Source organism: Paralichthys olivaceus, chromosome 13 (assembly GCF_024713975.1).
Source record: "Paralichthys olivaceus isolate ysfri-2021 chromosome 13, ASM2471397v2, whole genome shotgun sequence".
NCBI classification, from domain to species: Eukaryota; Metazoa; Chordata; class Actinopteri; order Pleuronectiformes; family Paralichthyidae; genus Paralichthys; species Paralichthys olivaceus.
Window position 1 is genome coordinate 15,268,193 of NC_091105.1, and position 26,428 is coordinate 15,294,620.

Sequence of the window (26,428 nt, forward strand, 5' to 3'; positions counted from 1 at the left end):
ATCAAAAACAGTTTGAACTCAAGGAAATCATTTTTGTAAGACCACAAAACTCACGGACAAAAGTTGTGAAAATTAGTTTTTAGCAACATGTGAGTGGATATAAAATCTATTTTCATCTGCTTGATATTATTTTAAAAAAGTCCTTCAAACACTTTTCTTTTCTCTGTTCCTCTCTTCTTCCTCTGCCTCAATAGACCCTGATGACCCACCTACCCACCCTGTCAATTGGCAGAAATCTCATTACCTGTAAATGTCCGACAGGCCTAAATACAATCAGCCCTGACACCCAGACCTCTCCCATTTCAAACTCAACCAAAACAGGGCCAGGGCATCAAATAACCCAATCAGCCTGCTCCCCACGGACAGATTTATGACTGTCGCATCCAGAACGACGGCTTATTGTTTGCAAGCCAATCATTGTGATCAATCGGGCCACTAATCCCCTACACTAACACTGCCGCTGCGCACACATCTATAAAGTGCAATCATCCATCAAGCCTCCGGCCTCCCAACAGAAATCGTTGGGTCAATGTAAGCCGTGCTGGATGTACGAGGTTCCTGACAGAGCTCGGGCAACAATGAGGTGAACATAATCGAGTGTCTTGTTGTCATAAATGTAACAGCTGAGACCCAGAGAGAGGAAGAGGAGGAGGGAGGGGAGATGGGTGCATAAGGGGAAAGGGGTTGAAGGGAGAAATTCAAGAAATTATGGCCACAACTAACATATTTTATTAAAAAATTAAAACTCAAAACATTTTGAGAATAAATGGGCCATCACACACTTTCCTTACTCTTGTCTTGCTTCGTCATGAGCTCAGTGTTCTTTTACTCCTGTGGGGAGGGACAGAAAAATGACACAAAAGAGGAATGAGGACAAATTCTTTGCATATTAAGTAATGACCATGACCACTGAGTCCAGACAATTGGGACTTTGCCCCAAAAACAGAAAACGCCATCTTACCTGCTGAGCAACACAGTGGGGACTCTTCATGATGTCCGTCATCAACAAATGAAAATGTCATGTATAATAAAACCTGCAAGAGACAGATACAGTTCTTGGTAAAAAAGAAAACACTTAAATAAAGTTTCCAGTAAGTTCTTTACACATGGTAGGGAATACTGCCAGGGAATATTTGTAATTGTTAAACTTTACAAATTGAATCAGTAGCTATAGCTATATAAATGACTTACTACCACTTTTATTAGGGCCCCAGCACTGACAGTGCAGGACCCTATTGTTATTATTTGATTGCTGATAAAAGTCCTTGTGTTCATGTCAAACACACAGTCCTCAGTTTAAATCCCTCAAACAAACATGTATTCTCTACCTGTATTAGAAAGATGCTTGTTATTTTATGAATCCTGTGAATATAATCACGTGCACACGTGAGCAGAGTGCCATTGATCTCTGCGTGTGCACATTAAAGTCATTTTAGAATGTTAAAATGAGATAAATCGCACACAGTTGAGATATTTGCTCGTCATATCCCTGTTCACCTCGGAGACAGACGTGCTTTGACAATTGAACTGCATTTAGCTTTACTCGCATTTATTACGATTATCTGCAAAGATGAGGCACCCAATCACTGATACGGAACAAAGTGGAAAGGAGATAGAGGCCACGATCGACGGTACTAGTTTTTTGGACCTTATAATGGAGAGTCTGGAGTTTGACAACTCTTCTCTTCCTCCCGATGATACCCCTGCGGGGGAAGCGGCTGTCCCGCAGCAGCCTCAGACAGAATACAACATGCCCCAGGGAGCGGCCTGGTTCAGCCTGCAGCAGCCCGCCCTGCCCGCACCTGCAGCCGCTCCCCCCGTGTACCAGCCACCTGCTGCCCCGCAGCCGAACTACTTCCAGATGTTCAGCCAGGCGGCGCCTTTCAGCCACAGCCAGGTAAGAGATTCACAGGTCGATCTATCGATTCATCGCAACTTAATAATACCGAGAAAATACATTTTCTCAATTATAATTATTCACTAATTAATTAATAATTCATGGATCCTAAACCCAATCCCATTTCACCCCAAGCTGGGAGAGAGAGACTCACACATGTAGTGCTTTCTACATTAATAAGGATTTAAAGATGACGATGCTTTATAATGTGTTATCTTAGTTTAATATCGTTTCAATGTTTTATGGTCCTTTTTTGCACAACAACCTTCAAAATAAAATGCACGCTGACGTTAGCATGCCAGCGATCTATTTTTTTTTATTTTTTTTTAGTTTAGCAGCGAGGTTACTTAATTTAACGGCTCCATTAATAATGCATCCTGGCAGTAGGCTGGAGCAATGTGTTTCGTATTTATATTTGAAATAATGCGAGTAACGGGTATCCAAGCATTTCAATTTCAAATGTCAATTGCAAAACTTTTTGTCGCGTCTGTTTACATCGACGACGAATGATGACGTAACGGCTTCTTGCGCTGTCCCAATTCATAGGGGGGGAATTAAACCACTATCCCTTGTTACTCAAGATTCAAGGGTTTCTTGTCATATGCACAACAATTACATTCAGCAGTCGCTGGCAGTGAAACGCTTGAGTCACAGGCTCCCCTCTAGCCATGCTCTGAAAATTACACAAGGAGAAAAAAACAATTTAATATAAAAAAAAAAGATATAGAATATATAAAATAACATTAACCCTAATGTATTCAAATAAAATATAATAAAAATACACCTAAAAAAGTAAGTAAAAAAAGAAGGGGTGAAATGGGATTGGGCCTAAGAGTAGTGATCCTGATGGAGTTCTGGGATATACCACAGAGCAGCTATGATGGATTATCAATCTGTGGGTTGTCATTGTTGGGATGACAGTATAAGCATCAGGACAGGGATTATTAGGTCTGCGATAGGTATAAGTATGTACAGACTGTGTTTTGAGTCCACGGAAGTTCATTCCAGCAGTTAGTGAAACTTGTGTTTGTGTCTCCAGGTGAACAACGTGCAATATATGACTCTCCCTCAGGGCCAGGGGACCAACCTGACTCCTCTCGGAATCATGTATGTATCTCTCACGTAAATGCAAACCAACACACAACTGTTTATTCTCTGTTCTTCCAACCCACTGCTTCTGTCATCTAATGTGTCTGCCTGAATGTGTCTCTATAGAAATGGACAGGTGGTTTATGGGCTTCCGACCTATACAGCTCCTCCTGTCACTTCTGATGTCCCTGTGGTTCAGGCCAACAGTCGGTATGTCCACCTGACTTCATCATCTGTGGCTGAGACTCAATTTTAATTTATTAACCTTGATCCTTGTCAACGGCTAGTTTCTTTCCTCAGAGTTTTACACAGCGGAAATTCATTCTTTCCCTCTGTTTTACTGGTTTCCCATAGGAAGAGAAAGTTTTTCAAAAAGACAAAGGATGCGAGCAAGCCGTATGTCAAGAAGCCCCCAAACGCTTTTATGATATACCGCATGGAACAGAGGCCAAACGTTGTGGCAGAGCTCCAAAACACAGATTGTGCGGCAGTCAACAGACTCATCGGAAAAAGAGTAGGTGTCTTTGCTCTGAATGTTCGAAACTCTTGGTTTCAAACTTCACTAGTTTGAAACATTGCAGAACCTACACCTGTTCATGTGGATGTGTGTGTACTTATGCTTGTGTTTGTCCACAGTGGAGGTCGATGACCCAAGAGGAGCAGAAAAAATACTATGAATCTGCACAGTGGGAGAAGCAGCTCCACTCTCAGCTCTTCCCTGAGTGGTCAGCCGGTGACAATTACGTATGTACTGTGTACTATGCTCACATACAACTCATACAATTTTACACTCAATAATGCAACACGGTCACTGCAGCTGCTATCAGATGTGTCTGACATGTTTGTCTTTGTGTACAGGGCCAAAAGAAGAAGAGGATAAGGAGGAAGGGTCCAGCTGTGATTTAGGATTCTGTTATTTGAACTCTCCAGGGAGTGTTAATCATCTGAGACCTCCAACTGTGCTCCTTTTATATATTATGTCCACTAAGTGAACCTTTTTCAAAAAATCTAAAAAACTAAATTATTTCCTCCAGTGAGATTCTTATCCATGTCAGGTCATTCATCAAGTACAAAAGCAACTTGTGTTTTCAAATTTCTCTCGATTATGACCTGTGGATGAAGTTAAAGCATCTTGGAACATTATCAGTTTGTCTTAACTCAGAACGCAGTCATCTTTGGTCACATATATAGAAAACAAATCAATACAGGATGGAAAAGAACAAGAATTGCTTATGATGAGTATGATGAAAACTCATCAGTAGGTGACAGAGTGAAAAATCATTTTCACTCCTATGGAACTGCTTTTACCTACTGTTTCATGTCAAAATGGCTGCCGTGAAAAAGTTGCAAACATGAACATGCATACTTACGCTAGACGTCAGGCGATGACTTCAAGTCTGGGATCCATGAACGTTCCTGCTAAATAATGTGAAAATCCATCCAGGAGCTGCGGAGTAACTTTGACCAGCTGATGGCCCTTGAGGAAAAGTAAAAAGTGACCAGTGACATTGTAAGGATCCGTCCTCTGGCTACCAGGAATGTTTGTATACAAATTCCCCGACAAACCGACTAAACTGTTGTTGAGATATTTGGCTCTGGACTGTCGATGGTCCGAGTCTAAACATGGGAGGAGACGTGGAGTATTTCTAGTCATTCTTCAGACAAGCAAAAAGTTTGAGTGTGGCAACTTTGATAATGGCTTTGATAAAGTCAGTTACTCATTTAGTGTCATAGACATTTCTGTTAAAATGCATTAAAAGATCATTCAACTAATAGTGATGACATGAGTTTCACCATTTTCTTGAATTTGCATGTCAGCTCCTGTGGAGAAAAAGGAATTTGGTTACTGTTGACCTGCTTAGTGTGAGGTGTATTTTAGTGAGTCATGTTTTTGTACTGTTGTGGTGTAACTCCTCACACTTGCACATCAACCCACTCTAGCTCTACATTATGCAACCAGACACACACATTATAAAATCACCATTTCCACAGTGACACAACTTGTGCGTTAATTTTTCTTTTTTTAATTCAATCCAAGAGTCACATTAACAAGTTATATCATAGCAGTCCTGAACAGACAAATTCAAAGTAGCTTGCAGTAATGACTCTTCATCATCAAAATGCATTAATAAAATAAAACCTGTAGAGTATAGAAAAAGACAGGAAGTAAAGCTACAGAGAAAACGAGTTCAGTTTCTCTGTCCGCACACAGAGAGCCATCAGAAAGACAATATCGCTCCATCAGAGTACACAAGTCTTTCGTCTTAGGCTCACTGCAGGACAAACTGTGGTGAGCAGGCAGCAGTAGCATAAATACAAGTTTATCTCTCGCAGGTTTACATTTTCCTCAGCAAGTAGAAACTGAGATTCTCCTCTACTGAGGTATTCGAAATAAAGGGAAGTAAAACAAGTGTGAACAGAAATGGACCCAGTATTTTCATACAACCCTAGTGCAGAATTATTTGAAAATATTTAATATATAAATGTTTATTTGACTTGCCTATGAACTGTGATATCAACCTTTAACTGGAGTTTTCTGTTTAAATAAAAATAAATTACAAAACTGCATGAAGGGGTTTACTGTGGCTCAGAACATTTCAGCATTAAAATATTGATTCATATCATTGTGTCATAATTCACAATCAGAATTCCTCCACTTATGTACAAAAACAGCGGGATTTCCCCATAACGGGTGAATTGAACATTTAACATCCTGTTGTAAAAATCACATCACTCAGGAGTACATTAAATACTTAGTCCATTCCACAGTGCAAATAATTTGTAGTCGTTTAAATCTGTTCGATGTTGTTGAGTTCTGTACGTTTAAGAGTTCTATTTTTAAGCTATCGACTTTCCACAATCCAGAAACAAAGCAGACCAGTCGGTCTAGAAGGTGATTTAAAGTAACTCAACCCTAATACACAGTAAAACAAACTGTGGAAGATAGGACAGCTTCTGTTATTTCTGATCCCTAATTTTGTCTATGCTCCCTTTGCAAATACATGAATCCAAAACTATAACAGGAGTGAGCTACCATTCTGTAACCCATGCTTTACCGCAATGTGACATTTCCTCAAAATAAAATAAAGAAAACAATCTAAAGTGCAAGCACAAATACAGAGAGTTCAAAAGGACAAAGCAGAACTAAACGATTGTGATTGAACATATCAAATGTTAGTTCTTATGTGTGCGTACAGTCTGGAGTGTTTGTGCGGCCCGTCATGTGGTCGGCAGACGTTACCTCAAGGCCTGACACACTGAACACACTCACGCTTTGCTTAGTTCAACCTGTACGCATTAAAAGTAACGAAAAAGGAGAAATGAGATGGGATAAAAAGTGTACATTTGAAAACCGTGACATGTTAGGAAAACGTCCACTGGAGATCAGCGCTTTGAGTAGCTTCTGATCGTGACAGGATTGTCTATACATTCTGTTTTTTTAGCATAAAAATTCTATAGATTCAAGGCTATCGGTTTCCATATGAAATCTGCATTTTGTTTTTAAGCAGTCAACTCAGCAATAATAGTAATAATATAACAACAATAAAACTTTACACTGTGTAGGAGGATTAGAGCACAAAACAACTGCAGTATTATACAAAGGAAAAAAAAACAAAAACATGTGGCTCAATTTTCACCATCAATACAATCTGCAGAGGAGAGAAGATCACAGATCTCTGTCATGGCAGTGAAAATAAAAATCATTCATATACGTATATCAAAAATTCACAAAATGTCCTGCATTTGGAATATTCAAAATACATATCAGAACTCTTCAAAAGCAAACGTCTTGAGAAGGCTTAAGAGATGTGAAATATTGCTTCACTAAAAGCCATAACAGGGAAACGTGTACAGCACGCATGGTCATGAATGTGACGGGATGTGATGCTCACCGACATGACAAACTTACTGAATTGCCAGTGAGCAAAATTTAGTAGATCCCAAATAAAAGTGGCAGCAAACATATTTTAACTTGCTCAGGAGAAGTATTCCCTTTAACAAACCATTTTCCTATAAAACATTATATAAAGCACGGTACGTACATTTCTAAATAAGTTACATTTCATTTTGAGTGTTTTCTTATAGTTTTAGGTAATTTTGTTTGTTTCCAGAGACATTAAGGCCCAAAAAAAACAATTAATATATCTATGAAATGATTGGAATAAGCATTACTGTAAAAGTTTTTTTTGTTTGTTTTTTTTCATCACTTTGTCACTTGATTGTAATTTCAGATTACGTTTCTTGAATTAAAAATCAGACAAAAAGAACGACGAGTACTGGACAATTTAAAAATGTCAGGAGAATTGCAAACATTCTTCCCAGTATGAATTCCCAGTTACTTTATTCTTAAATCAATAATTTAAAGACTATTAGCGACAAATTAAGAGTTCTACTTTTAAACTAAGTTAAATAAATTGGTAATCTTAAATATTCCTTCACGATAATTCAACTGGAAATCATAGGACCACCAGTTATATAATAATTAATACATTTTATAGCCAGAGTATGCATGTCAGTTTAGTGAGAGCTTATTAAAGTCCTTGAATTATATTTGTGACAAATGTTTTCATGCCAATACCACCATCATTTAAAAAAACTAAAAAACTGAGGCATAAACATTACCACAGATGGATATCTCCAGACTGGTCCCTAACATGTGATTTAACAGCAAAGGTGTTTGTTTCACTTTGAAAACAAGCGTCAGTTAGTGAAGAACATGCACATCTGAAATATCGAAAATTTACAGGTGACAAAGGAGCCAATGTTTAGTGACAATATGCTGGAACATTGGAGATTTCAGACAGACTGAGGAATCGTATGCTGTGAAAAGTGGAGGACTTACTTGAAGTGTATAGCAGTGTAATGCAGAAAAGGGAAATAGTATGACCTTGCCTTTGGAAAACCAAACTTCACCACCCAACAGAATGTGCTTTCAATGGTCACACATTGTGAATTTTCTCCTTTAAAGCCATTACACCACTGACGGAAAAATAAGGACATTTACAGGTGACATTAAATCACCCAATACATTTTTGGTCCACATTGTGTAATTTAAAAAAATAAAAGACACTTGAATCTGCCCTGAAAGAGAAAACATCAGGGATGTTTATGGGAATGAGGAATGACTGGGCAGAAAAAAAACATGCACGTAACCCAGTGAGCATCAAAAATGATGACATCATACAAGTTTAAATTTTCATTTTTGTCACTGAACCCTGAGCTAAATCAAATATATAATTATATGTATATATATATGTTTATACATATATATATCAGGCTCATAGCAATTATGACCATCAACTCGTAGAGACCTGAGTTCACCTCAAATGTGACGACTAAAGCTGAACGCTTGTAGTGGTCAAACAATGGTCACTGGTACCCTCGGGCCTCCCATCTTAAGATAAATAATCCTCAATACCGCTCAAAATAATATGAGCCCATGCATTCTGCACTTTCAAAAGGCAGCTACCATTAAAGAAAAGAAACCATCAAAAGTTTCAAATAAAATGAGAATCGAACACTGATTTCACTAAAAGTTAGTTCACTTCACTCTCTGGGGGCTCGATTTTTTTTCTTGCCTCCCACTTGTTAAAAACATGCACAGTCAGTACTATGTTGGAGAGAGAAGAAAAAAAATAAACATTTGCCCCAGGAATCTTTAGAAGTGCTTGCCCTTCAAGTATTCAAGCATCGAAAACAACCAGTGTTTGGCATTTTGATGAGCCTTGCTATGGAAAAATTAAAAAAAAGGAATTTATAACAAAATAAACTGTAGCCAGGCTGAAAATAACCTCAGAAAACTTCATGGACAATATTAATAAAAAAGGGTGAGGTAACCTTCTTCATTTGTGTCATCATGGTTACCGAAATGAAGTCCCTTACTGTTCAAACAAGTTAATAACATGTAACCAACAACCCTTTGCCCCTTATAAACACCCTCTCACCAGGAGAGGAGTACGTTTTCTCCCACTACATTTTTAACCTTTTCAGATGTGTTTCTTGAGGAGTCCGTCTATTGTGTCGTTGTGGGTAAAATCAGGGCAGATACCGTTGGACGTTTTTGTGGTGGCAGTGCCTCGCAGGTTAAGGGAAGACAGGCTGGGCTTTATTTGGTGACCGTGGCAGGGGCCGCTGTAAAGACCTGTGTTATCTGTGTGCAGGTACTCCTCAGCAAAGTCTGGGTGCTGCTCCAAGAAGCATCTGAACTTGTCTGTGAAAAGACCACAAGAGGGCACCAGAGACAGAGAAAAACAAGATTTAAATTAAATAAATCACCAGGTTCTTAAGTCTGCTGCTTCTAATGTAAGTGGAATGAGACAGAAAAGATGACAACTAATTTGATGACAAAGCCAAGTTTGGGACAGAGATTTACTGAAGAAATATTTAGGTCAATCAATAACAAGGGATGGTTTATTATTTGATTTGTTCTCTTACCAAATGTAATCTTCCCTGTGTCTTCAGAGTCGATGGCAGCAAAGAGACATGACACGCTGAGGTGAGTCACTCCTAAAGCTGTCTTCAGTATAACTGCCAGCTCCATCTCTGTGATGGCACCATCCTCCTCTGCCTCAAACATCTGGAGAAGATTAAAAGGGAGGAAGTGCAGTAGTTACCTTGTGGCTTGTCCCTCTGACTGGGTTGTGAGATTACATGCCAGGGAAATCAGTCTTTAAAGGGACGCCCCTTTGTCTAAAACAACACCAGCTATTATAAACAATGAATCTGCTCTCAGAGGCATTGTGAGAACTAAGGTCAAAGAACTTGCTTAAGAATTATACAAAGCAATTCAAGTTGAAACAGGGAAGTGACTCAAACTTGAGCAATTTTGATTTTCATGCAACCACAACAGGTTGGCTGCAATAATATACTCTGCTTGCAAAATCTGAGACAACCAACACAATGTGGTATTTGAATGTAGCAAATATCACATTGACCCTGAGCAGGCACAGAAAATGATATTCCGCCGGGCGATTAGAGAAGCTTCAAACAGAACAAACCTTGAAGGCTAATTTCATCGTTTCCAGAGTTTTGGCAGGTCTGCACACGACAGATAAGGCTATCACATACTCTCTGATATCCATGCAATTATCTTCATGCTGGAAAACAGAGAGAGAAGATCACATTATTAAAGATGGAGACAGAGCATGTGAAAAAGACCACTACACAGAGCAATAAAACCTTGAGTGTTTGTGTACTACAATGCACATGTACACCCCCCCCCACTCCACTGAAAAACAAGGTACTGTGATTAGTGTTATGAATGCATTTTGTATTAAATGCACTTTCTTTGCTTTGCAGCGTTTTCACAGCACTTTGTCGACTGCCAAGAGTTGTATCATGCCCAGAGGTACAGCACATACTGCTCACATCCTACATACACACTTTAATTAATACTGGCTACTGAGGAGGACTGGGGCGCTATCAAGATTAAAAGTTAAACATCTCCTCAAACTTTACCTCATCAAAAAGAGCAAACATGTCTCGCAGCATGTCTGAAACTGGCACATCGAGGAACTGAGCAAAGTCATCCAAGTCCAGCTTCTGCCCTTCCAGCTTCCTGGCTCGGTTCCCATACTCCTGCAGAACCTTCTCGGTGTTCCGTGGTTTAAGCCTGGAAGAGTGAGGGGAGGATAAGTTATGTTAATTATTAACTCTGGTCACAATGTGGACAAGGAGAAAAAGAAAAATGACAGTCAGATCAGAAAAGGCTCAAACACAATAATGACTTGACTTGATATCGACATTTTTCCCCACCCCTGTTTTCCCCCCTGCATTGGTCCACTTCAATGCCACCTCCACCATCAGACCAAAGAGGGAGTGGACAGTCATTGAAACTGTGCATGAGTGGAGATAACGGTACCCCCTCCAGATCCCATCCTGTGCTGGCAGCTCACCATCTACTGGGAATCCCTAATGTAGGGGACATGGATCCCAAAAGTCCTCACCACCCACAGATGCCACTGACAGGGACTTAGTCTGGATGGCCCACAGTGTTCTGTGAGTATTTTCTCACATTGCCTCACCCTTGTTCCCCTCACTTAGTTCTCACCCATGGGTGCATCTTATTGGAAGGTTTGAGTGACTCACCCCAGTCTCCTGACGAGCTTGGCAAACTCCAGCAGACAGGTGTCGACTGGCAGTCTGAGCTGGCCCTCTGCCATGGCCAGCTGGCAGTCTTCAAATGAATAGTCTGTGATGGGTACACCCAGGGCTCTGGGCAGAGCACAGAGGAGACAATAAATAAACACTTTGTGCAAAACCATGCAAATCTTGCTTCAGGCTGATATAACAACATTGATGTTTAGAAAAATACATATATTTTATATGCATAAAGTTTCCAATCCCAGGGCCACAGCAGTGAAGCACAGTGTGCGGGGGTGTATGAGAGAACAGGTAGTTAGTGTAGCCTTTAAAATAAGCACTGCTTTAATGAGTTTGTTTGAAAGCAGGGAGGATCTGTATTATCATTATCGTGTGAATAATAAAGGTGCTATACTCAAAGCAGGATATCATTTATAAACTTGTGGTTGAGGGCCTTCATGAACACTGTTCAGACCGAGTCTGTGCAGTGGTGGACCTGTTCTCACTTGCTCTGTGAGAAAGAGGAATTGAACATGTCTCTGTTCTTTCTAACTGCTGAGACACACAAAAGGAACTCACAAAACACACCATCAGTCAATATCACAAAAATGTCATTTTAACTTTTTTTAACTAATTTGAAAAACGTGAGGGTTTATTTTATAATAAAAGGCCCATGTTAAAGAACCAAATAACAACAACAATTACATTATTTTAGTTGCTTTTTAAGTTTTGACAACTCATTTGATCTTCCTGATCATTGATGTTTACAGTCTTTGGTATAAGTATATAAGATTTTGTTAGATTTTGTTGGATTGAAATCAGGTAATACTTTTTCTTCTATAAAAGCTCTTGCGAGATTTTTGTGTTTGGGATCATCGTCATGCTGGAAAGTCATCTATTCTTTCAGTATTTGAGGACACAATTTATTTTTATAACGTCATCTATAAATGTCCTCTCCACTACACCTTCTGTGCTCATGAAACCACATTAACCCAATGTTAAAAATGTTATGAGCGTGTCAAAAATGCTGGACCGGGCTGTAACACATCTATTATTGTTTCACTCAACCACACAGTGCAGCCAACACTCATCAGGCTCCGTTTTATGTAGCAATAATTAATGTTTGTATTCTTGAACGGTGACTTAATGCAATGTCCTTCACACTATCTGGGTCGTCAGTGAAACACCAGTTGCCACAGATTTGTTTATACGGCATTACTTGCTTTGTTGTTTATAAAATATATAATTAAAAAAAACACAATATAACACAATCAACTTACTTTGCCATGATGCGTCTCACATTGATAGCAAACAGAGCAGGGTTCTTCTTTTCCTCCTCTGAAGGTGTGTAGATTGGAAGGAACTATAGAGTGAGAAGTTTATAATTATTAAACTTTATGTAGTATGGACATATTATGAAATGTATTGGCAAAAGTATACACTCTATTTTTGAATTAAAAATGTACAAACACAGGACTGATAGAAAATAGAAAAAAAAAAGAAAAAAGAAGGGCCATACAATTACAAAACAACATATTTAAGAAATAAATAGAATATAATGAAAACAATCTTTTATTATTTTGGAATTCATTGCAGAGGTCATCATGGGTAAACAGGACACGATCTTTATTCTTGTTAATTTATACAGTATGGAGAAGCAATGTGATGCTCACCTCAATCACAAACTCGTTGTGCAGCTGGCAGAGTGTCAGCCACAGGATTTCAAACCTGGATAATAAAAACACACAAACAACAATAAATAAATACTTATAGACACAAAGAGCCTAAAACAGGATCTATGTCTAACAGGGCAAATTATTTTACAGTTGATAACCTGCTTTTCTCTGTCCACAAGACACCACAAGAAAATAAGAGTTTTCTTAATTGAATTCATTCAGTTTGTTTACAGCCAAACTGTACAGGTACCAATTTACTAGTAGATTCCTTTCAAAAGTTTAAATGGATCTGGACACAGACCTGCACGTGTTTTAAAACTTTTCAGTTCAATTATTGTGAGAGCCAATCTGTGAGTTCTTACTATTGAATCTTTTTTGAGTCATGCTTAAAAAAAAAAGTACTTTTATATTGTGTGGGAACAAGTTTTGCCTCAGGGCCACACTGGCCATGCAGCCAGCGCTATGTGGCCCAGCCAGTGTGGCTCAGACGTTAGACATTTAGTTGAGTGGTGTATAGTTCTGTTAAACTGAGCTGAGGAGACAGCCAACTGCTTCCAGAGAGGCACCATAAAGATGGAATCAACTGACATAGTATTGTGAGAACACAACAGAGATTTAAAAAAAAAAAAAAAAAGATGGTGTTTCTCTTATTCTCTCATTAAAATAATCTACTTTAATTTGAGGTCTCACAGTGGAGATTCTCATTTAACAATGCTTCCACAGGGATTTATTTATGGATCAATTTGAGAAGAGTACAAAATGAACACATTTTTTTTTTTCTATCTTAACACAATCTGATAAACACTACATGATAAATACTACATGTGAACTACAAATAGGAAAAGACATTGTGGACTCACGCTCCGGGTCCTTGCCATGTCCATGTGATTGTGTCCTGCAGAAAGCAGATAATGTCAATACGGTAATAAACAGAATGGAATATAAATTTATTAATTCATTTATATAACATTTATTTCATTGGTAGTGGTCTTCACATAAACGGCAGCTGTCCTTGGACTAAATAAAAGGCGACACTACACATATTTACAAACCAATTTCCAGATTACTGTGCAATCAGGTTGAGGCAGAAAATCAGTTGGTCATAAAGTGGGTTGCATTAAGTTGCTGAACCTTGAACAGGGTAATTTAATGCTTTCCTAATAAAAACCTTATATGATTATTCAACCTTTATATAATTATTGGCATGGGCTAAACTATCAGCGTCATAAGTGTTACTTCAGATTATTGAACTATTCGCCTCAAAACTACATGTGAATTGGAATTTTATACAAATAACTGTGCAATTATGAATCTTACCAGTTTATTAGGGTAACGGATCACCACAGGCTGCACTGGAACAGCTGGGATGAAAGCCCCTATAAGAGTAAATAATATTTCAATTCAACATGTCTGTATAAAAAATAAACTGGGTTGGGTTGAAAGTTGAATAAAAGTCACATTTCTGTTTGATACCAATTTTTCAATGTGTATATTCAAGGTCTTTGTCTTATGGAAAATTACAGGTTACTTAGTTTTAAATTTTCACATCATATTCGACAGAAACATCCGGCTTCAAAAGAGGAGAAGACAGTTCAAAGAGGACAGAAGAGATCGTAGAGTAGCTACCTGGCTTAAAGGTGATTAGACAGGATCTATTGGTGCATGTTCCCTCTGGAAAGATCATTATCTGTTGGAAAGAGAGGACAAGGGGTTATACATTGGAAAATAAAGTTTGGGCAGCAAGTTGTATGTATAGTTTCATTAATTTGCAACATAATGCAAGTTAAACTAAGTCAGACGAGCTATTAGTCCAACACTGTTGTCAGTAATGCTGGATTTGAGTTTTCAGCAGCGTTCTCATGTAGAATTAAAATTGCGGTTTGTGTTTAAACCCTGGTTTTTGTATAAGAATGCTATTTGAGAATTGTGTTCCATTTTGCTGTCATAAAAAGTAGCAGATAACCTTTTGTTTTTATTTCTTGCCATAGAGTCACTAGAGTTAGTGTTTATTTCATAATTTCGGACTTCTCTTCATTAAATGTGCCTCAATGAAGATTATCTGCTGAGGGTTAATGTTAAAAATCAGGTGTTGTGTTACATGGATTTGGTAATTTTGCATCTGTAAGAGATCCGTTCACTTACCTGAGGCCATTCCCCCCCTGAGTGAGCTCTGCGTTTGATCTCCTCAACAGTCTTCTTTCTGGAGTCCTGATCTGACCGTGATACAAACACTGGCCTGATGAACTTGATCAAAGCTAGAAGCAAAAATCAAACAGAGAATAGAGAAAATATAAATGTACAAAAGAATATCCTTCCACAGCTACGCAACTTAAGCTTCTTTTCATCATCTGAATGTCAGGCTTTAGTTGAGCAAGAGTGAGCTCTGGAAAATTAATAACACAATAAGAATAATGAATAATAAGACCTTTATATGCGTTCCATAAATGTCACAGCTGAATGGGATCAAACTAAAATATTTCTGCATTAAATATTAAGATCATAAGTGTTAAATAATCAGATAAATTCTGTTGTACAAACAATTCACTGTATTGAATAGGAATGAAAAGCGTCAGCTGATCAGCTTTACGTCAGCCACCACTCTAATGGCATCGCTTAACAAAACCCTATAATCCTAATCAATCTAACAAAGTTGCACAGGGGTGAAGAGTGGAAGAAAGTAGCTGTGCTGAATGTGACATTCATATAACAGTAAACACACAAAATAAGAATCTTGTTAGAACCCCCCGTTAATAAAGGCACAAAAGTATCCATTAATGTTTACTGATCTGTATCACGCTATTACAGAGTTTATGTGCCTTGCTAACGGGCTATTAGACTATTCACACTGAGAGTGGAAGCAGCCAACCTAACCTTAGTTATGGAAAAAAATTAATCAACGCTGTCATTTTTAGAAGCTACATTCTTCTGTATTAAGTCAAGTTGATATTTTCCTTAATGCTGGTTGTATGAGTCAGATGAGTCACATGTCTATCAAAAATCCAACAAGTGTTTGGCTTCCCTCTTCTTAAAAAGAGGCTAGGAATGAGGATGAAGTAGTTTCAACGACATCCTAGATAATCCTGTCAGAGTTTCAAACTGCAGACTGATGTTTGTATTTCCCACATCCCATCACCCTCAATTCAAACATTCCCGAGCATCAACAAACAAAATCTCTATGCTGTTAAGTGTGCTCATGTGATTGTAGCAAGCTGAGAACTCATCTCATTAATAAACTGTATTAAGAAGGGCATGACGGTAAAGTTTACACACACACACACACACACACACACACACACACACACACACACACACACACACACACACACACACACACACACACACACACACACACACACACACCTTGCCAATTTCATTTCCCACAGCACAGCCACTTGTTAGTGTCAGACTGAGAAACTCCTCAGATGTAATGCAATGACGAAAAAGTTGATGAATTATTAAGAGCACTCGGCTCAATGATATTTGCATAGTGTATAATCTGCAGGGCAAACATTGAGAGTGCCTCTCCTCTAGCGATGCAAGACCCATTAGCTTAGCTGACCCACAAAGGAAAATGTACAATGAAATGAAAAAGGAACAGCAAACACAAAGACTGTGTCGAAAGACTTTAGATTACATTTGCAGGCGTTTGTAGATACTGAAGGCATTGTATTGTGCATCCAATCTTAAGACATAGAAGAATGATCAAAACCAATGTTACTGGTAGCCCTCTGACTGGGAGAGGAAAGAAGAAAAAGAATGAGGAAGAAAAGGTTAAGGGCAGTGAGGATAACACAAGATGAAGAAAGAAGCAGGTGACACCACAAAGAAGAAGAAACTGAGTCCAACTGTGAGCTGTCTGCCTATACGAAGGGATTACGGCTCCAGCTAGTAGCCTGAGAGACACTTCACACGTCACTGTGGCTGATCAGCTCTTAATGCTTATTCTGGATTGCACTTGTTTGGCCAGGCACTGGTACCTGCTTCTGCGAAGCCAAAAGGAGTAGTCAAACTAACTAAGACAGAGACATTACTGGGTGGCAGACATACCAGAATAATGCTATACAACAATATAATTATTTGCATGTTGTTTAGAAAAATATTAGTTTATCAATGTGCAAATGTGTTTAAATATGGCTGCAGTGACTTGGCAAGATTCACTAAGACCGGAGGTAAAAAAAAAAAAAAGTGGCGGATTACTGACTCATAGGGGTGGAAATCTCTCGGCACCTTATGATTCAGAGAGCTAATATTCGATTGTTAAACAATCATCGCTGCATCAAAGAATAAGTGTTTTTATCACTGTGTGACTACTAGAGTGTGCGTCTTCACCAGCCTTTGCTTCAGAGGTATTTTACACTGTTACTGTTACAGGTGTGCTGTAATTTACAATAAAAGCTCTTCAATTCTGAAATCTAGGCTAAAGATTAGCCCCCATGGCAGCATCGAGGCGCATTACTCTGCTGGTCAACAAGAGATTCTGCTCCTCTGTTATTTTCGACTCACTCAATACATTTCCCCACCACTACTGACTTAGTAGGCAGAGCAGAGGGAGGAGAACAGAAGGCTATAATGGTTCATGCCTAGGCCTTTCCATTACCATGGGGGTATAAGGACAAATGCTTAAATTGGCAACTCAAAGCGAAAATGAACTTGCAAGCTGGTTAGTAGGATCTAGTTTTCTTTCACCTCTGCTTGGTGGGATCCACCACTGAAAGTGATGGTGGTACAATACAAATATCTGGAAAAAGTCCTCTTCACAATATAAGTCTCAACAGTTAATAGCAATAGCAACAGGTGGATTAGGTGGTTGAGATAACCTTAAATCTAAAGCTTATTTTATATATCCATAGCATTCAGTGTTTTAGGGATGCTATGAGTTACTATTCATTTGAGTGAACCAACACAGGTAATAAGTTTACCTATGGATAGAGATTCTGGATTGTGGTCAAATAGAAACTCTAATGTTGTCAAGAAGAATAAGATCAGTTTGTTGTTTTCAGATTTGATTCATATATCTGTTCCCTCTCTTTGCAATAAAGGTTATCGTCATAGAGGTAGTGTTACTTACTGCCCCAGAGAGGTATATCCTTGCTCTCTGCCTTCATGACAATTGAGGCCATCGTCATGGTGACAGGGATGGCATCAAAGTAAGATGAGTGGGGTGCCAGGGTGAGGATGGGTGCCTCTGCTGGCAGCGCCTTTTGCCCTTTCACAGTAATCCAATGGAAACCTCCCGCAAACCACATGACCCGCATGATGATCTTCAGAATTATGTCCACCAGTCTGGAAACAAAATTCATACATGATGTGTAATATCATTTAAAAAAAGCCTGTAGACACACTTACATTGATATAATTGACTTTGCTATAATATTTGCCAATAAGCTCTAATGACAAATACTGTATAATATAAAAGACGCTTATTTCCAATGACAGGGTTAAGTAGAGTTAAAGTTATGAATTATTGCAGAAAATAAACAAGGTTAGTGTGCCATGAAAAGAAAGATAACACCACTATAACACCAAGAACTAACACCTTAACTCCCTGTGAGGCACATCTCCACAATGTGTACATTCAGACATTACTGCAATTTAGCACATTGAGTCTGTAATCTGCCTTTGCCCTGTGAGAGTGGTGAGATCCCAAAACTGAGGTTTACGATTTAACCGTCATCTAGATCAACTTAGAATCTAACCAGGATCTTAAATTTAATAAGTTGAAAGCTAAACATCATAAAAAAAGTTTTAAAATCATAAGGCACAATTCCTCATAATTAAACCGAAATACAAGATTAGAAAACAAAACAAAACTCAGTCGGTGTCATTAAGATGCTCCAATAGAAAAACACATAATAGTAACTATCCCTTTATATGCTGAATCACGGTAGGACAATGTCAATTGCTACCCACCTGTGGCGTTGTCTGCATTTTACTTACTTGTTGCTTTCCCTACTCTGCTTGACCCTTACTCAGTTTAAAAAAAAAAAAAATTTATTTGCCATAACCGCACGTTTGAAATACTACTATTGGCTACACCTAAGTCTCCATTGAAATATGACACTGTTCACCTGCCTTTTCATAAATCTTCCAGGTTGTATTTTTAGTATTCTATTTGAGACAACCGTTCAAAAAGGAAGGCCTGCGGCTGCTGTGTGCTTCCCTGCACAGCCCATAACACAATCAGAGTATGGAGCACAAGGTAGAGGGTCAAACTGTAAAATGATCAAAGCTCAAGGATGAATCAGAATAAAATGAGACCACTAACAAATCATTGTCCGATTTTTCTTTTTTGACTGAAAACGAGATAAAAGATCTTTTCATTTTGACTTGCAGTCTGAGGTAACTAGTAGCAACGATTCTTCTAGTTTTAATCAAGCATCAATAACTAATTCTAATCATTAAAATAAAAAACCCGACAATACCGTGTTGTTTGGACTTGTATGTGAAGCAGATTTTCTTCTATCATGCTGAAAGCAGCACTGGTGCTTATATTGTAGTGTAACTGTGCTTTATGCAATATAAAATATACACAACAAATACACATATGAAGCACTCACCTCCTCCAGAGGCACTGGGGTTCAACGACGGTCTCTGAGCGCCCAACTGAGGCCAGGAAGGCAAAAGGCCAAGCCAGCAGCATCATGAATGCAGCTATGAGGAGACGGATGGGGAATAGTGTGACTGTCATCAACGCAATCTGTAAGAAATTGAAGAAATGAGAAAAAGTGTTAAAGAAATAGATCCACATCAATCTAATTGTTGTAAGTCATTGCAACTGTTTTCCTTTAAAAAACACTTCAGTGTGTAGAACAGAGTGGTAAAGTTTCAGTTTGTAAACAGTGTGACAGCCTCCTTAGAGAGGACCCTCTCCAGATGTATATATAAAGTATTCAAAGATAAAGGGTCCATTCTAGGGTAAAGAAAACAACAATTTGTACAATTTAGATGAAACACACTAGTGAAACTTCTGCCAATAGATACATTTCACCTAAATCTTACAAACTGGACCTTTAATGATTTCAGGTACAAGCTGTGCCTGAAAAAAGAAATCACTGCACCATTCAATCATTCAACAGCAAAAAAGATGCTCAAAACAGTGGGCAGTGCATTGAGATTTTATATACACACTTATCAGCATGTTGCATCATCAAAAAGAACTGTTAAATCACACTTAATCGCACACAATCACCTATAATTGCTTTGATTGTGTACAATGCTGAGCCGATGGTAAAGTAAGTACTAAGTATGCCATGGGCACAGTAGAACTGCTTTTGTTCCACTGAGGAGTTTTTGAAGATTGAAGGTGAATGGAGTTTAAGCAAGATGAGTGATATCGGACACAGTTTGACTTTAGTCAATGCAGTATATCCTCTAAGATGTGTCAGTCATGGTTTAGAGCCGTTACAATTCACTGTAAATGGTAAATGTTCTATTTGTATAGCTCTTTTCTAGTCTTGATGACAAAGCTCTTTACAGTACAGTTTTTGTCATTCCCACACTCATTCATACAGTGCATCTGCGGGCAGCACTTCTTTTCTATGAGGGGCCATTTGGGGTTCAATATCTAGCCCAAGGACACTTTGGACAAGAATCCCGTAACAAACCAAAAAACTCCACTAACACTACTTTAATCAGTAGTCATGGTACATACATTTTAAGAGAGCACAGTAGAGAATGAGCATTATCTATGGATAAGAACTGTTGTAAAGATAAAAAATGCTGCATATAGTTGAACTTCCAACATCTAATGACGCTAAACTTTTTACATCATTCATGTGTCCAATACACTATACAAGGACAATAGATCTGCAGCATGGCCTCTGCACACAGCTACTAGCAACAGCTCAGCAATACGAAACACCAGCGACACTACATGAAGAGCTGAGTGTGTTACATGTACTAGACAATTTTAAGAAATTGCGGTGACACACAGCTTTTGTACAAACAATACTTCAAACATGCACATTTAAATGTTACATACAGGACATGGTGTTTGTTCACGAAGGCTGTGACAAAACCTGGAGCTTCATTGTTAGAATTAAATGGTGGCTGTTTACTTAAGCTCTTTTTATGACCCTCTGATAACACTGCTTATCTTATGTCAATATTTGTCTTGATAACAACCACTACAAATGAGTATGAAGTCTATCTTATCCAGAGACAGTTCTTGTCTGGTGGTATTGTCAATTCACATCAATCAACTGAGCATTTGCTTGTTAAACTACTGACAGAATGAGGACCAAGACAATTTCTGTTGTTGTTGTTGAGTAAACCCGAAACATAACCGTAACCATACTTATATTAATATGTGATTTTAAGGACATTATGCACCAATACTACCACTTGTTTCACAGCTACACATCACATTAGTTTTGCTTCACTGTTTAGACTTCCAAACTGTTTACTTAACCAAGATTCTCACATGAATTATGTGCTTCAACCACATATACTGTGCAATGTCTTTTGCAAATAAAAGAACAACCACTGCAAGTACTTAAGTATTTTTTTTCTATAAAAATGTTTGAGAGCCTCTGGATAATGCATTTGTTAAAAGATTTATTAAGACCCAAAGCATGAGAATGCATGAATGTCACTTAGAATTAAAATACAGGCAATGCTACAAAAGCAGAGAGGTTCACTTCGAAGCTACCCTGAATTCAGGCATTCAGTGCCGGCTTTATGTAGCGGATACCCATTTGAAAACATATAAACTGTGTCTATGTGCTTTCAGTGACAGACACACAACCATGGTTACAGATCATGCTTCATTTCAGAGTCTAACTTGTTGACCAAATACTCACTAAAAGAAAGCCCACAGCCCTTTTTTGTTAGTAGACACATGTACGAGCTTCCTGTTTCCAAAGTGCAGATGTTGCACACTTGAAAGCCAGAGCAAAGTATGGTCAGTGAGAAGATGCAGCGATGATTTAGTTTCTCAAAGTCATTAAGGTTTCTCTGTGTGCTAGGGGGACATGCAGAACAATTTAACACTAATTTATTTTGTTAGAATTTGCATGTATACATAATGACAGTAAAATGATAGTGTTTGGAATATTAGAAAGATCATAATTTGTGGACACAACAGCAGGTTTTTGTATTAGTGTGGTTTGTGTTACTTCAGGTTTCAGTGAGAATATGCAAACAACAATAAACCCATGAGATGAAAGACTTGTAAGATGAAAAACACAGTGAAATAAAAACAGGGGAAAGGACAATTTTATAGTGGAGACCTTATAGGCTTTACGTCAACCACACCCTCTGGGCTTAATGGAAAGCAATACTTCATGTTACTGACACCTGACATTTTAACCTAGGGCTTTAGAGAAAACATTACCTTCAAATTCTGTCTGACTGCTCATGTAATTAAAGCACAAATAGACAGAAATACTGATCTATATAGTGTGGGAACAAACTATTGATTCTTACAGGATCAAAACTGATTTAGGTCTTTGTTGGGTTTCGCCAATAAACCACACAGGAATATAAATTAGGCTCGTCAAAGCTAAGCTGGCAATTACATTTACTTTGACATCAGAGGCTTTCCATCTGACACTACAACAACATTCTTGAGTTTGTGGCTGTTTTAGGACTGAAATGTTTTCAGATACAAATCACAAAAAAAAAAAAAAAAAAAATCACAGCAAAATGTTTTCATGCAACAGCTATGGCAATCTCTGTAGATCCATTAATTAGTTCATCAAAGTGGAAAAACTGTAAGCAAATCTTTATGTGGATTCAAAGGTCAGGATACTGAATTACAGTAGAGCCTGCTAATGAGCATCTGCAAGTCACCACACTGAATCCAACATTTCAGGCGATTGACTAATGTGGCTATTAGTCAGAAATTGCCATGTTATTAACTACGTCCCCTTTTCACAACAGCTGTTCCTTTTGATAAGACTCAGAATCATAGATTACAAAAAGAACTTAACCGACTCCCCCACTGTGAACAACGATACCAATTCGACTTTTTACAAAAATATGTTTCATCAAGCTGCAGCCTGTTAGCTACTGCATTTATGTGCAATGGTTTTATGGTCCAGCATCGAGCAAACTCAAGGCCTGGGCTAATCCAAAACAACTAATCTGTTCCTTCCTATTACCATCAGTTACCACCCTTAATGAGGAATATGGAGGGTTTAATATTACTTATTTGCCAAAATACAATTATGAGACAATCATATCTGTTTGTGGCCAACCACTGGATCATGGAGATGGTGACATCAGAATAACATATAAGACCATGCATACAAAAAAAACAGAGTAGTCATGCATCATCCAGTTAGTCTGTCACCTACAAGTGATGAATAAATACATTAACTGTCAAATGTTTTAGAAACCATGACATTTTCAGGCTGCATTTTTACATATTTTAATGTCTGTGTTTCTGAACTTAAAGCACATAACAAATAAACAACTGGAGATTTTTAAAAACTAGGAATCATGGAATCTTACTTTTTAATGAAAATTCCAGGGATTGTGTATCGCTCGCAGGTTGCTTTTCTTTCACCTTCTGTCCAGATCATTACAAACCAGCTCTATGAGGTTCAAGTCTGGTGACTGAGCTACTCTTCCATCATCTGGATCTTTCCTTCATGTTTTGCCTCGTTATGTTGCTATCGGTTGATCCTTTGACCATCAGCTCTGCCACTTGTCTTTTTCTCACCATTCTCATGACAATATACAGCACTACATCCTGCAGTACAGTATTGTCTTAATACAGCATCAGAGGGTGTAGTAACAGTTTGTTCCGACATTGCATTTTGTATAGACAGTAGTTGGGCAACCTGTAGGAATTGTTTGCACTAACTTTCAAGGCTATACATTTACCTCCATGCTGAAGGAATGAAGCAACTGATTTTTTTTTTTTAACTATTGACTGACAGTGTCATTCAATAGTTTCTCTTCCAAACTACAAAAAGATTTTGTGGTTTCGTTAATGTACTGTCTAGTCAGCTCACACACAGAAGTGTCATGTTTTTCTCTGGTTTTCCGTATTTCAGTTCTGACTGCTTCTTCCTCATGTAGCTGTGGATGTGAAAGCAAGACCAGTGCAACATGCTGTAAACAGCTGTAACATCAGAACTACTAGGAATCCATGTTCCATCATTCAGTGACCCATTTTTTGCTTAGCACTTACTGTTTACAAGAAACCAGTTTTAAGTGCCGAGCTACTTAGATGTCCTTAATGCAATGTTAAAACACATGTCTTTGTTTGTTGCCAAGAAGATGTCAATTAAATGTAATCCTATGTTAGAATGGGAAAATATACTTTTGGCCCAGTTGTCAAAACTTTCTGCAAATTGTAATATGCACATATAGTCTCATGGTAAAACAAACAAGCAGTATGTGATTAGTCTAAAGAAATAAGGTGCATGTAATGCTCTGTTTGTGGCGTTATGTTATACTTAGGAGAGAACATTCTTTTCCCATCAGCTTTGACCTAGCTAATGTTCTAACTTTTCCCATCAACCTCTGTCAGAATAGCCAAGTGGAAAGAAATGCGTGTGAACCTCCCCTAGTGACTATTCTTACTTGTAATAGGATCTCACACCTTATATGCCAGGGCAGCGCCATTCATAAAATGAGGCTCTCCCAATATACTTTAGTGTGTTACTGGAAATACCTCACACCTGCGCCCCAGTTCCACACTGTTTACGAACACTAACACAGTAAATGCTATATGCTCTAATCCTAATGGTAACAGTTTTGGCAGTTAACATGCTAAGAAATGAAAAGGCTTTATTGTTTTGTGCTAACAGGTAACAATGTCATCATGGTTGGACATCAAGTCAGTACACGGCAACCTTAGAGCTGTTGCCAATTTCAGCTTTGGAAGCTTTACAATTAAAAGGCAAACGTGTCCTATCCTGGAGCTGTGAGTGAGAGTTAAGATTTCACCATTCAAACTGTTTTAGAACACAGACTGACTTTTTAACTACACTTGAACTACGCAACTGAACAAGATAAGATGTAGTATATAGTATTCAGCAGGGACATAGCTTAACATCATCTAAATCCCTCCAAACGTATAGATCAGGATCTACTCAGTGTACGATTATTGCCAACCCAGGAATCAGGACAACACATTCACACTTCCTTAACTATTTAAGCTGTACTGGGTTCATTTGAGGTGAACTTCAAGGGCCCATACGTGTTTCCAAACTATAAGCAGCTACAGTTACAAAGAAGGATATTCCAACACTCAGGCGTATACAGGATGAGTTTAGAGTTGCATCATCTGCGCATAATTCAACTCTCATTTTGAAATATTTGGAAGAAAGACAGGACTATATCAATCAGAGCCTTTCAATTCTCTGTATTTAATGTATGTGCAAGCTGCATCCCAATGATATCTATTCATAGTTTGTGACCAGCGAAGCTCAAAAACAAAAAACGTGTGGCTTCAGGCTGGAGGTGGCCTGCAAGGGACCACCTCTTCCAGGGGAGCCTGAAAGCCCTAAATCTGATTATCAACAGCAATGACGGGTAGCTGGGCTACATGTCTGCAAAACAGTTTTGATTTTAATTCAATCAGGGGAGTGGATTGTTCTGAACTTGAACAGCTGGAGGGGAAATCTTTCCGAGCTGCAGATAAGGGGGGGAAATGAACATGACTGTCAGTTTCCCCATCCCATCCTCCAGCCTGCACATCCACACGTGTTGGCTGCTGGCTGACTGGGACGACCCGTTCAAGGCAACCGGGATAGATGCGAATGCAAAGGAAGCTAGAGTCCTGTGCCATGACGATAATAAATGCTAATTTCTCCGCAAAGACACGTGCTGTTGATGCACAACAACTATGGTAACAGCTAAAGAGCAACAAGCTAGGCCCGTCCTGGTCAAGCAGCCATGCTCAAATACCTGCATTGTAATTTAGCGGGTGGTGACGCGTTGGATTTCACATTGTATTCACTCATACGTGAAGCACACACCACGGCTGCAGCCGAGCATCCATTTTTAAAATGTACAGCAGCACTCCGAGGGATGCAGCGAGCAACATGTATGTCGCTAACGTTAGCAGGATGGCTAACACTAGCAATCAGGAGGGGGGAAAAAAACCCTGGGCAAGTTAACCTGCGGTGACAGCCTCCTGTGCACCGTGTGGCCCCGAAGCAACAAGGCTCAACAAACAACTAGAGCAGGGCGCGTGTAAGCAACATGTCCGCAGGCACAACATTTACCTTCGCCTTCTCCAGGGGGGTGAATTTCAAGACGTGCACAAAAGGGTTCCTGAACGGCGGAGCTTGGTCCATCTTCTTCCCGTCTGCCTCCGTCGGACATTGTCTGTGACTCGGCAGCCTCATGCTGAAGATGGATTCCTCAATATTAAAAGAAACCTGTGGTTCCGTCAGAGAAGAGAGGGTCGTCTTCACGCTTTCAAAAAAAAAAAACGCAGTCCCCCCCTCCTCTTCCTCTGTATCTGCCTCACACCGCCTTGCTAATTGAGGTGGCAGCGCCGGGTTATTAGCGTTATCTTCCCTCCCCGGGCAGCATGGAGGGATAATGGTTAGCTCGAGGATTAGCTGGGGGTATTTGGAGTCGCCGTTGTCTCAGTGCCTCCCCGTGTGCAGGACGCCTTCCTCCCTCCGCACACACTGCGCTCCCAGTGTGTTAGCTCCGAATGCTAAGCCGATGCTAGCGCAGCCACGATTCCTCCGCTCTGACAGGGCGCATGCGCAGA

General features: G+C 39.0%; 2 protein-coding genes and 1 long non-coding RNA gene across 3 annotated transcripts; 1 reads left to right on the top strand and 2 right to left on the bottom strand.

The window, feature by feature from the left end:
- Positions 1-706: 706 nt before the first annotated feature.
- Positions 707-1,305, bottom strand: LOC138413524 (uncharacterized). Its single transcript, XR_011245880.1, has 3 exons — positions 1,192-1,305; positions 962-1,034; positions 707-831 (listed from the first exon to the last, which is right to left on the bottom strand). It is a non-coding gene; the product is annotated as an uncharacterized lncRNA (long non-coding RNA).
- A 254-nt stretch (positions 1,306-1,559) lies between these two features.
- Positions 1,560-4,768, top strand: LOC109632044 (transcription factor 7-like). Its single transcript, XM_020091138.2, has 6 exons — positions 1,560-1,897; positions 2,937-3,004; positions 3,113-3,196; positions 3,341-3,500; positions 3,623-3,730; positions 3,845-4,768. The coding sequence occupies exons 1-6, from the start codon at positions 1,571-1,573 to the stop codon at positions 3,890-3,892; spliced, it is 795 nt and encodes a 264-aa protein (XP_019946697.2). The 5' UTR covers positions 1,560-1,570; the 3' UTR covers positions 3,893-4,768.
- A 219-nt stretch (positions 4,769-4,987) lies between these two features.
- Positions 4,988-26,428, bottom strand: LOC109632043 (lysophosphatidylcholine acyltransferase 1). The gene is made up of 14 exons (XM_069537418.1): positions 25,929-26,428; positions 19,302-19,441; positions 17,813-18,027; positions 14,887-14,999; positions 14,371-14,431; positions 14,062-14,120; positions 13,605-13,639; positions 12,742-12,796; positions 12,349-12,431; positions 11,075-11,200; positions 10,445-10,598; positions 9,985-10,083; positions 9,422-9,563; positions 4,988-9,197 (listed from the first exon to the last, which is right to left on the bottom strand). Exons 1-14 carry the CDS (start codon positions 26,049-26,051, stop codon positions 8,974-8,976), a joined length of 1,629 nt encoding a protein of 542 aa, XP_069393519.1. The 5' UTR covers positions 26,052-26,428; the 3' UTR covers positions 4,988-8,973.